This window comes from Phyllostomus discolor, chromosome 11 (assembly GCF_004126475.2).
Source record: "Phyllostomus discolor isolate MPI-MPIP mPhyDis1 chromosome 11, mPhyDis1.pri.v3, whole genome shotgun sequence".
Lineage (NCBI taxonomy): Eukaryota > Metazoa > Chordata > Mammalia > Chiroptera > Phyllostomidae > Phyllostomus > Phyllostomus discolor.
The window spans coordinates 23,818,563-23,835,235 of record NC_040913.2 but is presented as its reverse complement, the minus strand read 5'-3'; the positions used below and the strand labels follow the sequence as shown (position 1 = coordinate 23,835,235).

The window sequence follows — 16,673 nt, the reverse complement described above, 5'->3', positions numbered from 1 at the left end:
AACAACTCTATAAATAAACAAAACACCATTGAGTTGTACACTTTAAATGAGTGGACTTCATGGTATATAAATTACATATAAATAAAATTTTACATCAAAAAAGATATATTTTGTAAAAAACGATTGTCAAAAAACAGGGACTGTGGCCCTGGCTGGTGTAGCTCAGTGGATTCAGCATGGGCTGCGAACTAAAGGGTCGCTAGTTCAACTCCCAGTCGGGGCACATGCCTGGGTTGCAGGCCAGGCCCCCAGGGGGGCCACGTGAGAGGCAACCACACATTGATGTTTCTCTCCCTCTCTTCCTCCTTCCCTTCCCCTCTCTCTAAAAATAAATAAATAAAATCTTAAAAAAAAAAAAAAAAAAAAAACAGGGACTGTGTCTTTTCCATCTCTAACTTCAGCTGATTATTAAGGCAAAATCATATGCCATTTGAAGCTACCTAATGCACTTTATAAGCTTTTACCAGAGTTCATCATTTTTGTTTGGGAAAACAAAAAAAATTCTTAGAAATAGATGTGTAAGAAGATATTTAACATTATTTTCAGAGTTTTGTCTGCATTCCTTTATCTTATGTTAGAAAATGGAATTGTTTTTGTCCTATAGTTTTATTTAGAAAGAAAATATTGTACTTCTCTTTGTGGTAAAACATCCTGTCTTATTGGATTCCAAGAGATTTTGCAAGTGAGGTATCACTCGGTCAACTCACAGCAAATGGAAATGTGATACATATGAAATTTGTAAGTGTTTGGAACTACAGGGAGGGCTTTGGAGCAATGTATCTTCTAAACATAACTAGCAGTTATTAAAAGAATTATACCACTCCCTGTCCCCTCAGTAGTTAGGAGAAATTATTTTATAGCTGCAGTTTGTTTTTAATCATGTCTCTTAAAATGGAATTAGGAAATTTCATATTTAATGTGATTTTAAATTCTTAAGATAACCTAAATTTAAGGTTACACTCAGTACAATAGACATTTTCACTTTTTATACATCTTTTCCACCTATAGTTTCAATAGAAAATCTATTGTTTTGTATTAGAAAATGCATCATGTTGTCTGAAGTAAACAGATTATTTTCAAAGTGCAGTTTATTACTGTTTCAACTAATTGCTTGATTTGTTCATAAATGGGAAATTTTTGTAAAAATGGAGTAAAGCTGTAAATTGCTGTCTTGTAGTCTTTTCAACCAAGCATCATAATGTAACAAAGGTAGAAACCATTACTGTTCTAATCAATATATCACAATTATGTGATTATGGAGATTTTAATGTTACTTTCAAAATTCTAATTGTTGGGATATTGGTCTTTACTGTTGACATCTGCAAATAGTCTTTGCTACATATTTCTTCTGTTAATATGTAAGTATTATTAGGAAATGGTAAATCAATTTTCAAGCAAACACATTTTGACTATTTGAGATCGCTTTCCCCTTTTCTAATATTAATTTTTTTATTTCATTTGCCTAGTGTCCACTTAGCAAGAAGAGTACTTCAGTTAGAAAAACAAAACTCATCAGTTTTAAAAGACCTGGAGCACCAAAAGGGCCAAGTAACACAGCTTTCACAAGAGGTAAATAACTTTAAAAAAACGCATATAATGAATCACAATGTTCATCTTAGTTCTTTGTTACTGCTTTGTGTATTTTATGAGCAGTTTTTAAAAAAGCTGTTCGGTAGCACCAAATGATTTTATAATTTACGAAACTAACTTAATGTTAAAGCCTTATGAAACAACTTACAGTATATGACAAAAGGAAGATCAAAAGAGAGATTAAATGCCCAGACTAAATATAAATGCAGGCTAGACAGACCGAGCTCTGATTTCTGGGAACATCAACTGGCAAAACAAGTTTAACAAATTTTAGTAGCATTTTAAGTTTTTAACTAAAGCCTCATTTTTAAAATGTTGCAATAGATTTGCTTTTTGACTCATTTGATGAAAAAATAATCACATATCTACTAAACACACTTAACGTGGCATACACTTAAGCTCTCACATTCTTTGATATATGATAGTTCCCAAATTATATTTTAAAATCAGATTTTATATTTTTTATTTTCCTTAGCCTTCTATTGTATTATTTAAAGAATATACCATTGAACCTTGAACAACGCAGGGGTTAGGAATACAGACACCCCCCTTCCCACAGTGGGAAATCCTCATGTGACTTTTGACCCCTCAAACTTTTCTATAGATAGTTGTCCCTCAGTAAGTGCTAGGAATTGGTTATAGGACTCCCTAAACCACCCCCCACTGCCCCCTCCCCACACACAGACACCAAAATCCACAGATGCTCAAGTCCCCCGTATAAAATGGCATAGAACAATGCATGCAGTTGCCCCTTGGAACAGTCGATTCCCAAGCGGGGATGGGAAATCCAGGGATACAGAACTCAGGGATAAGGAGGGCTCACTGCATGTTCACTGAAAAAAAATTGCAGACAAGTGAACCTGCACATCAAACCATTGTTGTTCAAGGTTTGTATATAGGTTTTACATGGTATGTTCAGTCCTCTTATTACTTAAGTAGCATCTAATTAACATTGTTCTGTACTGCTGAAATTCAAATAATAAAATAATTAAAACCATAAAAGGCACTTCCCTCATTTTCCTTTTAAAGTTATATATTAAAAGTATTAATACATACCATATATTCTTCATCTGTTTCCTTTAAGGACATGCCTTTCACATTTGTCTTTATACTGCCCTCTATTAACGTGCTATTAATATTAGAACATTAGGAGGAACTTTATGCTCAAATTTTGGAGAAGCGGAAATCTTTTATAATACCGCAGTGCCTGACACGTAATTAATGCTCAGGATGGAAGCAGGGTTGTGCTTGCAAAGGTGAACAACCAGCTTTCTAGGCAGGGGTGTGAGGGATGGTTCTGATTTGTAACGTTTGCTTCTGTGGGAAAAATATTCCAACCATGCCTAACTTCAAGCTGCCAACGTAATGCTCAGGAGCACGAAGTAGAGAAAAGATGCTCAGGGGCATCCCATTGCATAGTGCTTCCACCAAAAATACACCAAAACTACACCACAAATACAAGAGACACCTGTAAACACAAGGGCATAGATAATAGTAAACTATAGTAAAATAATTAAAAATTGATGAATTTTTCATTATTTGTTTCTTTTTCAATAAAACTTATTTATTTTAAATCTCAATGAAGTTTTAACAAAGGTGGTATTTAACAACCAGCTCACAAAATTCCTAAAAATTTACCAGTCAGCTCTTAAAAACTACAGACCAGCTGCAGCACGCTGCAGGGTGAAACCATGGAAGGATATGTAAATAAATAACTAAAATAGCAAATGAACTTCTGTTTCCTATTATATTATAGATCCCTTGTCTTTGTTTTAATTTCAGAATAACCTACCAAATATTTCTTAAAAAGTCAAATACTGAAATGCATATGAACTTATATTATATCAGTATATTACTTTTTTAAAAAACCGCCATGGCCCTGGCCAGTGTGGCTCAGTTGATTGGAGCGTCATTCCCTAGCTGAATGCTTGTGGGTTCAATTCCCGCTGGGGAACATACCTGGGTTGTAGGTTCAGTCCCAGTCCAGGTGCAAAACAACTCCCACCCTAGAGCATACGGAAGACAACCAGTTGCAGTTTCTCCCTGTCCCTCCCTCTCTTCCTTCCTTCTCTCTCAAAGCAGTGAAAAATTGCCCTCAAGTAAGCATCAAGCAAAAAGTAAAAAAAAAATCATGGACATGGACAACAGTGTGGCAATTGCAGGGGGGAGGGAGTGTAAGAGGGTTAAATGGTAATGGAAAAAATACAATAAAAAATGAAATGAGATATTTGAGCTAAAAAACATTTTTTTAAAAACCACCCTGGAGCACTTCAGTTAATTTAAATAGTAATTTCTAAATGGGTACACACTCCTACACAAATTGTAGGGGGAAATTAAATTAAGGAGTTAAATTAAATTGTAATGATAGCTAACTTTACATGAAACATTTTTTAAAAAACTGTTATCTGATATTGAGAAAAAGACTTAAATATTGAAATATTTGTGATATGAAATGGTATGACATGTGCAATTTGCTATAAAATAGTCCATGAGAGAGAGAGGGGAAGAGGGCTCAATAGGTGAAACAAAAAACTCAAAATGTAGATAGTGTTCAAAGCTGGGTGATGGATACCTGTAGTTATTATTCAGTTACATACTTTTGTGTATATTTGAAACTTTTTGTAAGACATGTGGAAAAAGAATCAGTAAACCTATATTAAAAGGTTTATACTGAGTATATAATTTCCCTTAAGATAGAAAATAAAGTGTTACGATTTGAAATATTCCATACATTTTGCTCTTTTCTAGCCCACAAAAATTATGTTACAGACATAGCTCCTTTTATCACATTTTGCCTTTATACTTAACAGATACTGTGTTTTTTACAAATTGAAGGTTTGTGACATCTGCATTGAGCAAATCTATTGGTATTTTTTTCAACAGCATTTGCTCACTTTGTCTCTGTGTCACATTTTGGTAATGTTTGAACTTCTTTGATTATTGTTGTATTTGTTGTATTGTTGTATTTGGTGATCAGTGATCAGTGGCCTTTGATGTTACTATTGTAATTGTTTTGGAGCTCCATGAATTACATCCAAATAAGACAATGAACCTAACTGATAATCATGTGTGTTCTGACTGCTCCACCGAGTGGCCATTCCCTTATATCCTCAGGGCCTTCCAACTCCCTGAGACACTACAATATTGAATTTGGCCTATTGTTAACCCTAGAATGGCCTCCAAGTGTTCAAGTGAAAGGAAGAATCACAGGTATCTTGCTTTCAATCAAAAGCTAGCAATAATTAAGCTTACTCAGGAAGGAATATCATAAGCCAAGAAAACTAGACTAGAAGCCAGGTCTCTTGTGACAAGTTAGCCAAGTTGTAAATGCAAAGGAAAAGTTCTTGAAGCAAATTAAAAGTGCACTTGGCGAAGACGCAAATGGTAAGACAATGAAACTGCCTACTGTGGATATGGATAAAGTTTCAGTGCTTTCAATAGATCAAAGCAGCCGCAATAGTGCCTTAAACCAAAGCCTAATCCAGAGCAAGGCCCTAATTCTCTTGAATTTTGTGAAGGCTGAGAGACGTAAGGAAACTGCAGAAGAAAAGTTTGAAGCTACGAAGGTTGCTTCATGAGGTTTAAGGAAAGAAGACATCTTAATATAAAGGTGGAAGGTGAAGCAGCAAGTGCTGATATAGAAGCTAGAGTACAAGGTCTGTCCAGAAAAAGTCCAACATGTCAGTATAACAAGAATGGTTTGCGTAACATTGAGTAACCTGGCAGCCAAGGAGAGTGGGCTGGAATGTCCGTGCATGAACAATGACTACTTCACTGTACTAGTCAGTGGGGGTGGTAGACGCTATTGAGTGAGCGTGTGTACTGTGTGGCCATCACATTCAAAATGACTAAGTGAGAAGAGCAATGAATCTGCATCACATTTTGCGTTAGGCTTGTACATTCTCCCACAGAAACTATTTGGATGATTCAGAAGGCCACAGCTCTGGGCAACTGATGAGTGGCAGCTTCATCACAACAGTGTGCCCACTAATGTATCACATCTCGTGCAAGTGTTTTTTGGCAAAACATCAAATCACTCAAGTGACTCAGCCACCCTGCAGCTCAGACTTGGCGCCCTGTGACTTCTGGCTTTTCCCAAAACTAAAATCACCTTTGAAAGGGAAGAGATTTCAGACCATCAGTGACATTGAGGGAAACATAATGCGGCAGCTGATGGTAATTTGCAGAACTGTGTGAGGTCCCAAGGTGCCTACTTTGAAGGGGACTGAGGTACCATTGCCCTATGTACAATGTTTCCTCTATATTTGTCAATAAATGTCTCTATTTTCCTTATAATCTGGCTGGATAGTTTCTGGACAGACCTCGTGAATTATCCAGAAGAGCTATGCAATAACTAATAACTGGCTATACTAAAATTGAAACGGCCATCTAGGGTGTTCACAGCTAGGAAGAAGTCAATGGCTAGCTTCAAAGGACAGGCTGACTAAAGGACAGGGGCTAATGCAGCTGGAGACTTTGAGATGAAGCCAGTGCTCATTTACCATTCCAGAAATACTAGGACCCTTAATAATTATGCTGAATGTCCTCTGTCTGTGTTCTATAAATGGAACATCAAAGCCTGGATGACAGCACATCTGTTTACTACATGGTTTAAGCCCAATATTTTAAGCCCACTGTTGAGACTTACTGCTCAAGAAAAAAAGATTCCTTTCAAAATATTACTGCTATTGACAATGTACCTAGATAACCAAGAGCTCTGATGGAGGTATATACAATTAGATCATTGTTGTGTTCATGCCTGTGAACACAACGTCCATTCTGCAGGGAGTAATTTTGACTTTCAAGTTTTCTTATTTAAGAAATACTTTTCATAAGGCTTTAACTGCCATAGATAGTGTTTCCTCTGATGGACCTGGGCAGAGTAAGTTGAAAACCTTTGGGAAAGGATTTACCATTCTAGATGCCATTAAGAACATCCGTGATTCATGGGAAGAGGTCAAAATATCAATATTACTGCAGTTTGGCAGAAGTAGATTCCAACTTTCTTGAATGAGAGATTCCAAGATGTCAGTGGAGGAAATAACTGCTAATGTGGTGGAAAAAGCTAGAAAACTAGAATTAGAAGTGGCACCTGAAGATGTGAGTGGATTGCTGCAATCCTGTGACAAAACTTGAAGAGATGAGGCGTTGCTCCTTCTGGATGAGCAAGAACAGTGGTTTCTGGGGATGGAATCTACTTTTTTATCATTTTTTATTTTCAAGTACAGTTGACATACGTTACTACATTAGTTTCAAATGTACCCCCCCAGTGATTAGACATTACATAACTGAGTAAGTGATTATTCCAATAAATCGCATAACCATCTCATACCATACATTGTGATAAAACTGTTATTGACTATACTCCCTATGTGGTACTTTACATCCCCAAGACTATTCTGTAACAACCAGTTTATACTTCTTAATCCCTTAACATTTTTTGCCCATCCCCCTAATCCACCTCCCATCTGTCAACCGACAAAATGCTTTCTGTATCTATGATTCTTTTTCTGTTCTGCTTGTTCATATATTTTGGTTTTTAGATTTAATCATTGATAGATTTGTATTTATTGCTATTTTATTATTCATATTTTTTATCTTCAATTTCTTCTTAAAGAAGACACTTTAACATTTCACATAATACTGTTAGGTGGTAATAAAATTCTTTATATTTTTCTTGTCTATGAAGTTCATTATCTGACCTTTGATTCTAAATGATAGCTTTGGTGGGTAGAATAATCTTGATTATTCTAGGTCCTTGTTTTTCATCACTTTCAATATTTCTTGCCAATCCCTTCTGGCCTACAAAGTTTCTGTTGAGAAGTCAGCTGACAGTCTTATGGGAGCTCCCATGTGGGTAACCAATGGCTTTTCTCTTGCTGTTTTTTTTTTTTAATATATTTTATTGATTATGCTATTACAGTTGTCCCATTTCCCCCCTTCTCTCCCCTCCACCCTGTACCCCCCTCCCACCCACATTTCCCCCTTTAGTTCATGTCCATGTGTCATACTTATGAGTTCTTTAGTTTCTACATTTCCTGTACTATTCTTGCCCTCCCCCTATCTATTTTCAACCTACATTCTATGCTACTTATTCTCTATACCTTTTCCCCCTCTCTCCTCCTCCCACCCCCCTGCTGCTAACCCTCCATGTGCCCTCCATTTCTGTGGTTCTGTTCCTGTTCTAATTGTTTACTTAGTTTCTTTTGGTTTTGCTTTAGGTGTGGTTGTTGATATTTGTGAGTTTGCTGTCCTTTTACTATACATGCCTTTTCTTTATCTTCTTTTCTTAGATAAGTCCCTTTAGCATTTCATAAAATAAGGGCTTGGTGATGATGAACTCCTTTAACTTGACCTTATCTGAGAAGCACTTTATCTGCCCTTCCATTCTAAATGAGAGCTTTGCTGGATAGAGCAATCTGGGATGTAGGTCCTTGTCTTTCATGACTTGGAATATTTCTTTCCAGCCCCTTCTTGCCTGCAAGGTCTCTTTGGAGAAATCAGCTGACAGTCTGATGGGAACTCCTTTGTAGGTGACTGTCCCCTTACCTCTTGCTGCTTCTAGGATTCTCTCCTTCATTTTTACCTTGGCTAATGTAATTATGATGTGCCTTGGTGTGTTTCTTCTTGGGTCCAACTTCTTTGGGGCTCTCTGAGCTTCTTGGATTTCTTGGAAGACTGTTCCCTTTGCCAGATTGGGGAAGTTCTCCTTTATTATTTGTTCAAATACTCAATCTGTTGCTTTTCCCCTTCCGATTCTGGTACCCCTATAATTCGGATATTGGAATGTTTAAAGGTGTCTTGGATGCTCTTAATCTTTTCCTCAATTTTTTGAATTCTTATTTCATCATGCTTTCCTGCTTGGTTGATTCTATCTTCCTTCTGGTCCACTGTATTGTTTTGAGACTCATATTCCTTCCTTTCACTATTGGCTCTCCTCCGCGTGTCTTCCTGCATCTGTTTTATGGTAATCTGCATTCTTTCATCTAAATTTCGTCCAAAATCCACCAGTTCCGTGAGCTTTCTGATCACCAGTGTTTTGAACTGTGCATCTGATAGATTGGCTAATTCTTGGTCGCTCAAAAGGATGAGTCCTGGGGGACTGATCTGCTCTGTTGAAAACATGGGTTTTTTTTTCCCCTGTCTCTCCTTTTTTTTTTTTTTTTTTCCGGTCTGGTTGCTCTTGTTACGGTGGGGGGCGGAGCCTTAGGTGCTCACCGGGGCTGGCCACCCCAGTCACTAGATTGTGACGTTATATGTGGGGGTGGGGCAGGAGTGGGGCGGGAGAAAACAATGGCGGTAGTTCCGTTCCCCTGGACTCAGACCCTTGTCTGGGCTTCTGGGCCGCGAGTTCTGCCCTGGTCCACAATCGCTACCCCTCTGGGTCTGCCAGCTGCAGCTTGCGTACTCAGGGATCACCGCTGCGCTCTTGCGCCCCCGGATGGCTGTTGCGCCGATTTCACACCAACCCTTCCCCCGACCTCCCCACGCCGCCGACCCGAGCCAGCCCCGCGCCCGCCAGCTCGTCTTCTCCTACCAGTCCGGATGAACGCGTCTACTTCAACTTCTTGGCTGCCCGACTTCCATTCAGATAAATCCTCTGCCGGATCTGGGTGTTATTCTGATAGTAAATTATTGTTGTAAATTATTGGTTTTCTAATCTTGGTTGTACGAGGAGGTACGGTGCGTCCACCTATTCCTCCATCTTGCCGGAAGTCCTCTTGCTGTTTTTAAGAGTCTTTGTATTTACCCTTTGGCATTTTAATTGTGATGTGCTTTGGTGTGGGCATCTTTGTGTTCATCTTGTTTGGGACTTTCTGTGCTTCCTGCACTTAATGTCTCTTTCCTTTACCAGGTTAGGGAAGTTTTCTGTGATTTTTTCAAACAGGTTTTGAATTTCTTTCTCTGTTCTCCTTCTGGCACACCTATGATGCAAGTGGTGGTACACTTGAAATTGTGCCAGAGGCTCCTTATACTCTCCTTGTTTTTTTGGATTCTTTTTTTCTTCTTGCTGTTCTGCTTGGGTGTTTTTTGCTTCCTTATATTTCAAATTGCTGATTTGATTCTTGGCTTCATCCACCATACTGTTGATTCCCTGTAAGTTAATCTTCATTTCAATAACTGTCCTTTATTTCTGACTGATTATTTATTATGTTGTTGAGGTTTTCACTAAATTCATTGAGCATCCTTATAAACAGTATTTTGAACTCTGCATCTAGTAGATTGCTTGTCTCTATTCTATTAAGTTCTTTTCCTGGATTTTTGTTCTGTTCTTTCATTTGGGACCTGTTTCTTTGTCTTGTCATTTTTGTAGCCTTCCGGTGTTTCTTTGTATTAGGTAAAGCTGCTGCATCTCACTTGCTTGGTAGAGTTGTCTAATGTAGTAGGTGTTCTGTAGGGTCCAGTGGCACAGCTTTCCTGATTGCCCAAGCTGGGCACTCAAAGTGCACACCCCCTCCCCTTGTGGGATGTACACCTTTCTGTTGTGGTTGAGCCTTGACTGCTGTTGGCATCTCACTGGGAGGGATTTACCCAGGCCAATCAGCTGCAGGAACTGGCTGTGACCACTGACCGCCCACTTCCAATCACCATGGAGGATCAGCTGTGCAGGGATCTACCCAAAAGAGCAGGACTTACTTTACCAGGGCTCTGATGCCCGTTGAGTCTGCCCCTTGAGTGTGTCACTTGTGGAGGTGGTTGTTTGGTGGTGCTTCAATGTGGTCTGAAGCTATCCACTGGGTGTGCTGGCTCTGGGCCTCCTGGGAGGTACAGGCCGAAGTCAGGCACCACCTGTGATCTGCCCAGGGCCACCTGGCATAAACTACAAAATGATCTGCAAATGGCTGCCGCTTGTGCTGGGCTTGGAGGTACCCAGGTGAGGCCGAGCTGTGAATCAAGGCTGACTACTGCTAGTACAGGGTGCAGGGCCACTTAGCCAGAGCTAGGGCATGCGTGGAGGCCAGATGCTGCTTTTTTGAGAGAATTTTTAAAGATCTAAGTTATGAACCAAGTCAAGGCATTGATATGGGAAAGCCACTGGAAACAGCATGGGCAGGCCTGAAAATTGGCTGGGGAAGGGCCTCAGGGAATGACCAGGGTGGAGTGAACTGTGTGAGCCAGGTTGATGGAGTCTCTAATATGGCATTCGCCTGCCAGCTCTGTGGTAGTAGGGTTCATCAAAGGAGCAATGGCCTCTGCTAGCACTTCTGTCTGGGAGAAAGCTGTCCCTCCAGCTCTCACCATCATGCTCAACAGTTCAGTCCCTTCCCATATATCTCTGGTGCCTTTCAAGCTGCTGCCCCCGAGCTAGAGCTCAGAGGGAGTGAGTCGGGGTAAGTCTATATGTAGGTCCTTTAAGAGGATCTGCCTGGGACTGTAGAAGCTTCCACCTTCCTTAGCCTCAATCCTCACTGGTTTTTACAGCCAGAAGTTATAGGAACTTCTCTTCCTGGCACTGGAACATTGAGCTGGGGAGCCTGGTGTAGGCCTGGAACTCTTTGTTCCTGAAAGATCCCTCCTGGTGTTTACCTGCCACACATGGATGTGGGACCAGCTTGTTCTGTGTCTGCCCCTCCTACCAGTCTTGAGGTGGTTTCTTCTTCAGTTTCCTAGTTGTAAGACTTCCATTCAGGTCAAATTTGGATGGTTCTGAATGTTGGTTGTTCTATAGTTTAGTTGTAATTTGACGTTTTGAAATGGAATCTACTTCTGCTAAAGATGCTGTGAAGATTGTTGAAATGACAAGAAAGGACTAAAAATATTACATAAGTTTAGTTGATAAAGAAGCAACAGCATCTGAAAGGATTGACTCCAATTTTGGAAGTTCCTCTGTGGGCAAAATGCTATCAAGCAGCATCGGATGCTACAGAGAAATCCCTTTCAAAAGGAAGGGTTAGTTCATCGATGCGGCAACCTTCACTGTTGTCTTATTTTAAGAAATTGTCCCAGCTACCCCAGCCTTCAGCTCCCACCACCTGGAGGAGTCAGCAGCCACCAACGTTGAGACAAGACCCTCCACCAGCAAAAAGATCATGTCTCATTGAAGGCTCAGATGATCCTTGGCATTTTTTAGTAAAGGAGTACAATATAATGTAAACACAACTTTCATTATATGTACTAGGAAACAAAAAAAATTGTGCAACTTGCTTTATTGCAATAATTGTTTTATTGTGGTGGTCTGGAACCACACTTGCAATATCTCTGGGTATGCCTGTATTAGATTGCCTCTATAACAATGGACTATTCATGATATACATGGTGAATAAAACAAAGAAATTCTCTCAGGATCTGTATTTCTTGAGCAGGGTAAATATGTAAACCAACTTGGAGTTTTTGAGAATAAAACACAGGTGAAACTTTGTTATTAGAATTGCTATTATTATATGCTATTCAGAATATGTCTGAGATTATACATAAATGAGTAGCCAAAATGAAATTGTTAAAAAGCACTCAAAATGAAAACAAATATTCCTTTTATAGCGGCTTTATTGAGGCATAATGTGCATACACTAAACTGCACATATTTAAAATGTACAGTATTCTAAGTTTGGACACATGTGTATATATACCCATGAAAGCCTCACCAAAATGAAGATAATGAACACACACATTTTCCCCAAAGTTTCCTTGTGCTCCTTTGACTCTCTCTACCCTGACGTCCCTGCCCCACAACCCCCTGCCTGATCTCCACATAACCACTCATTTCTATTTTGTCACTGTTAGATGCGTTTACATTTCCTAAACTTATATATGCTTTACATGCTTTTTATATATGTTGAATAAGAGTGGTGAAAACAGATACCCTCATCTTATTCCCAATCTTAAGGGAAATGGTTGTAATTTTTGCCCACTGAGTATGATGTTGGCAGTAGGTTTTTCATATATGACCTTTACTATGTTGAGGTATGCTCCCTCTAGTCCCACTTTGCTGAGTGTTTTTGTCATAAATGGGTGCTGGATTTTAGCAGGTGCTTTTTCTGCATGTATTGATAGGATCATGCGATTTTTGTCTTTCATTTTGTTTATGTGATGTATCATGTTTATTGATTTGTGAATATTGTATCATCCTGGCATCTCTGGAATAAATCCCGCTTGATCATGGTGTATGATCTTTTTAATGTATTGTTGGATCTTGTTTGCTAATATTTTGTTGAGGATTTTAGCATCTATGTTTATCAGATATAATGGCCTATAATTTTCTTTCTTTAATGGGTCTTTACCTGTTTTGGAATTAGGATAATACTGGCCTCATAAAAAGAGTTTGGGAGCCTTCCCTCTTCTTGAATTTGTTGGAATAGTTTGAGGATAGGTATTAGTTATTCTTTGAATGTTTGGTAAAATTCACCTGTGAAGCCGTTTGGCCCAGAGCTTTTGTTTGCCGGAAGTTTTTTTATTACTGTTTCCATTTCACTAGTTGTTGTTGGTTTATTCAGGTTTTCTATTTCTTCCTGATTCAGTTTTGGAAGATTGTATATTTCTAGAAATTGATCTATTTTGCCCAGGTTGTCCAATTTCTTGGCATATAGTTGTTCATAGTAATTTCTTATAATCCATGTATTTCTGTGATGTCAGTTGATATTTCTTCTCTTTCATTCCTGATTTTATGTATTTGGGTCGTTTATCTTTTTTCTTGATGAGTCTGGTTAAAGGTTTGTCAATTTCATTTATCTTTTCAGAGAATCAGCTCCTGGATTCATTGATCCTTTGAACTGTTCCTTTAGTTTCTATGTCATTTAAATCTGCTCCAATCTTGATTATTTCCTTCCTTCTACTCACTCTGGGCCTAGTTTGTTCTTGTTACTCTAGTTCTTTTAGATGTATGGTTGGGTAATCCTGTGATGCTGTGAACGTCCCTCTCCGGACTGCTTTCACTGTGTCCCACAAGTTTTGTGTTGTGTTGTCTTCATTTTCGTTTGTTTCTAGATACTTTTGGATTAGATATACAAGAGGTTTTCATCCATTCATCTGTTGATAGACATTTGGATGGTTTCCAGTTTTACTTATAAATAAAGCTGATATGATCATCAAGTACAAGTCTTTGTGTGAATATATGCTTTTGTTTATCTTGGATAAATTACCTTGGAGTAATAACTGGATTATATAGTGAGTGTCTCTTTAATGTTTTAAGAAACTTCCAAACTGTTTAGCAAATGTTTGTAGCATTTTACATTTCCACCATCAGCCTATGGATGTTCTAGTTTCTCTCCATCCTTGCAAAAACTTGACCTAGTCAATCTTTTTCATTGTAGCCATTCTCATGAATCTGTAGGGGTGTCTTGCGGTTTTAATTCTCATTTCCATAATGATTCATGATGTTGAGCATCTTTTCATGCTCTTCTTTGCCCTCTGTTTTTCTTATTGGAAGAAGTGTTCAAGTTTTTTGACATTTTATCACATTGTTTTTCTTATTATTGAGTTTTGAGCATCATTTATACATTTTAGATAGAAGTCTCTTAGCAGATATGTGATTTGCAAATATTGTCTCCCACTCTGTCATCTGTGTTGTCATCTCTTAATAATGTTTTTTGAAGACATGATTTTTTATCAAGTCCAATTTATCAGTTCATTCTTTTATGGATTATGTTTTGGGTGTTGTATCCAGAATATCTTTTTTAACCCTGTGTCACAAGGTTTTTGTTTATGTGTTCCTCTAGATCTTTCATAGTTTTAAGTCTATAATCCATTTTTATTTAATTTTTCTATACCATGCAAAATTTACACATATCAAGATACAGGTTGAAATGCATTCATTTGCATGTTGAAACCAAATTGTTCTAGTATCATGTGCTGAAAGATCCTTGTCGAACACTGTTGTGTCATGTATGTGAGAGTCTGTTTCTGGACTCGGTTCCGTGCCAGTTATCTCCTTGTCTTTATGTCAGTACCACACCGTCTTGATTACTGTAGCTGTATTATGTCTTGAAATTAGATAGTGTTGGTTCTCCATCTCTGTTCAAGTTCAAAGCTTTTTGGTCATTCTGTCTTTTGTATTTCCATATGAATTCTATAACCACTTCTACAACAACAACAACAACACAAACAAACAAAAAACCTGGCTGTGATTTTGATTGGGATTGCATGGAATCTGTGAATGAAATGAGGAGAATCTGGTCCTTAATAATATTGAATATTCTGATCCATGAATCCAGTATATCTTTCCACTTATTTAGATGGTAAATTCCTTTTGGCAGTGTTTTTTGTCTGTTTGGGAGTGAGGGGTATTAGGTTTTGGGGTTTTATTTTTTAGTTTTTAATGTAAAAGTTTCTCATCTTTTGACTAGTTTAACTTGGTATGTTTTTGCTTCATCTCTTCAACTTTTAACCTGTTCATGCCTAATTGTCTTACAATTAACATATACTAGTTAGAAAATGCTTTTTTATTCAATCTGACAAAATAAGACTTTTAATTGGCGTTTCCAGAACATGTACATTTTAATATGTCTACTGATATGATTATTTTTAAATCTGTTATCTTGCTCCTTGTTTTTTTATTTATCCTGCCTCTTCTTTTTTTCCTGCCTTCTTTTGGGTTAATTGAATATTTTACCATACCATTTATCTCATTGTTGGCTTATTGGCTATAGCCTTTTGTTATTACTGTGGTTGCTTTAAATTATGTGTGTGTGTGTGTGTGTGTGTGTATGTGTATATATATATATCTCCCTCACCATCTAGTTCCGTGTGGTATTTTACCACTTTATATTAGCATAAAATCATTGCAGTAGTACCCTTCCATTTATCCCTCCCAGTCTTTGTGCTCCTGCTGTGATATATTTTACTTACACTTGTAGAAAACTCACACTACATTGCTACTTATATTTACTTTAAACAGTTGATAATCTTTTAAAGACATATAATAATATGAGGAAAAGCTATTATATTTAACCAAATAGTTGCCATGGTTAGTATTCTTTATTCCTTTGTGTAGATACAAATTTCCATCTGCTATCATATTACTTCTTTTAATAATACAGAGTAGGGCTGCTAGTGATAAATTCTTTTCACTTCTGTGTATATTCCAAAAAGTTATGTCACCTTTTTTTTAGTTATTTGCTTTTTGTTTTTACATATCTGACTCTTCTTAACAAAAGTCAAGATTAAAATATATGTCTCAGTTCTATTCCTCAGGCCAAATGAACTGTATGCATATGAGGATTAACCATTTTAAATTGTACAATACAATTCAGTGGCTTTTTGGTATGTTTATAATGTACAACCATTATCACTATCAAGTTATAGAACATTTTCGTCACCCAGAAGGAAACCCTGTTCCCATTAAGTAGTCACTTCTCACTCTCCTCTTCTTCCAGCCCCTGGCAACCACTAATGTGCTTTCTGTCCCCATCGATTTTTCATATAAATGGAATTATGCAATATGTGATCTTTTGTGTCTGGTTCCTTTCCCTTAACATAATGTGTTCAAAGTCCACTCATGTTCTGCCATCTATCAGTACTTAGTTCCTATTTGAGACTGAATAGTATTCCATTGTGCAGACATATCACATTTCGTTTATCTGCTCATCAGCTGATGGACGTTCAGGTTATTTCTGTCATTCGGCTATTGTGAATAGTGCTGCTGTGAGCACTTGTGTGCAATGTTTTTGTCTGAACACCTGTTTTCTGCTCTTATGGGCATATATCTAAGAAGTGGAATTGCCAGGTCACATGATGATTCTGTGTTTACCTTTTTGAGGAACCACAAAACTGTTTTCCATAGCAGTTTCACCATTTTACGTTCCTACCAACAAGGTCAAGGGTTTCAGTTTTTCATGTCCTCACCAATGCTTATTTTGAGGGAGGGGAAGGTTGTCTTTGTATTTTTTAATTCTAGCAAGTCTGAAGTAATATCTCATTGTGATTTTGATTTGCATTAATTTTATAACCGATAATGTTGAGCATTGTTTGGTGTGCTTATTGGCTGTTTGTTTATCTTCTTTGGAGAAATGTCTATTCACATCCTTTGTCCATTTTTTAATTGGGGTGTCTGTCTCTTGTTGTAGAGTTTTAAAACTTCTTTGTGTATATTCCAACTGCTAGGCCCTTATCAGATACATGACATCAAATATTTTCTCTCATTCTGTGTT

General features: G+C 37.8%; 1 protein-coding gene across 2 annotated transcripts in view; it reads left to right on the top strand.

The window, feature by feature from the left end:
• The window catches only part of PIBF1 (progesterone immunomodulatory binding factor 1), a 181,444-nt gene that overhangs the window by 113,008 nt on the left and 51,763 nt on the right, over positions 1–16,673 (top strand). For both annotated transcript variants that reach the window (XM_028526719.2, XM_036011297.1), the window contains one exon: positions 1,467–1,569. In XM_028526719.2, coding sequence (XP_028382520.1) covers positions 1,467–1,569 — 103 coding nt within the window. The remainder of the gene's footprint in view (positions 1–1,466; positions 1,570–16,673) is intronic.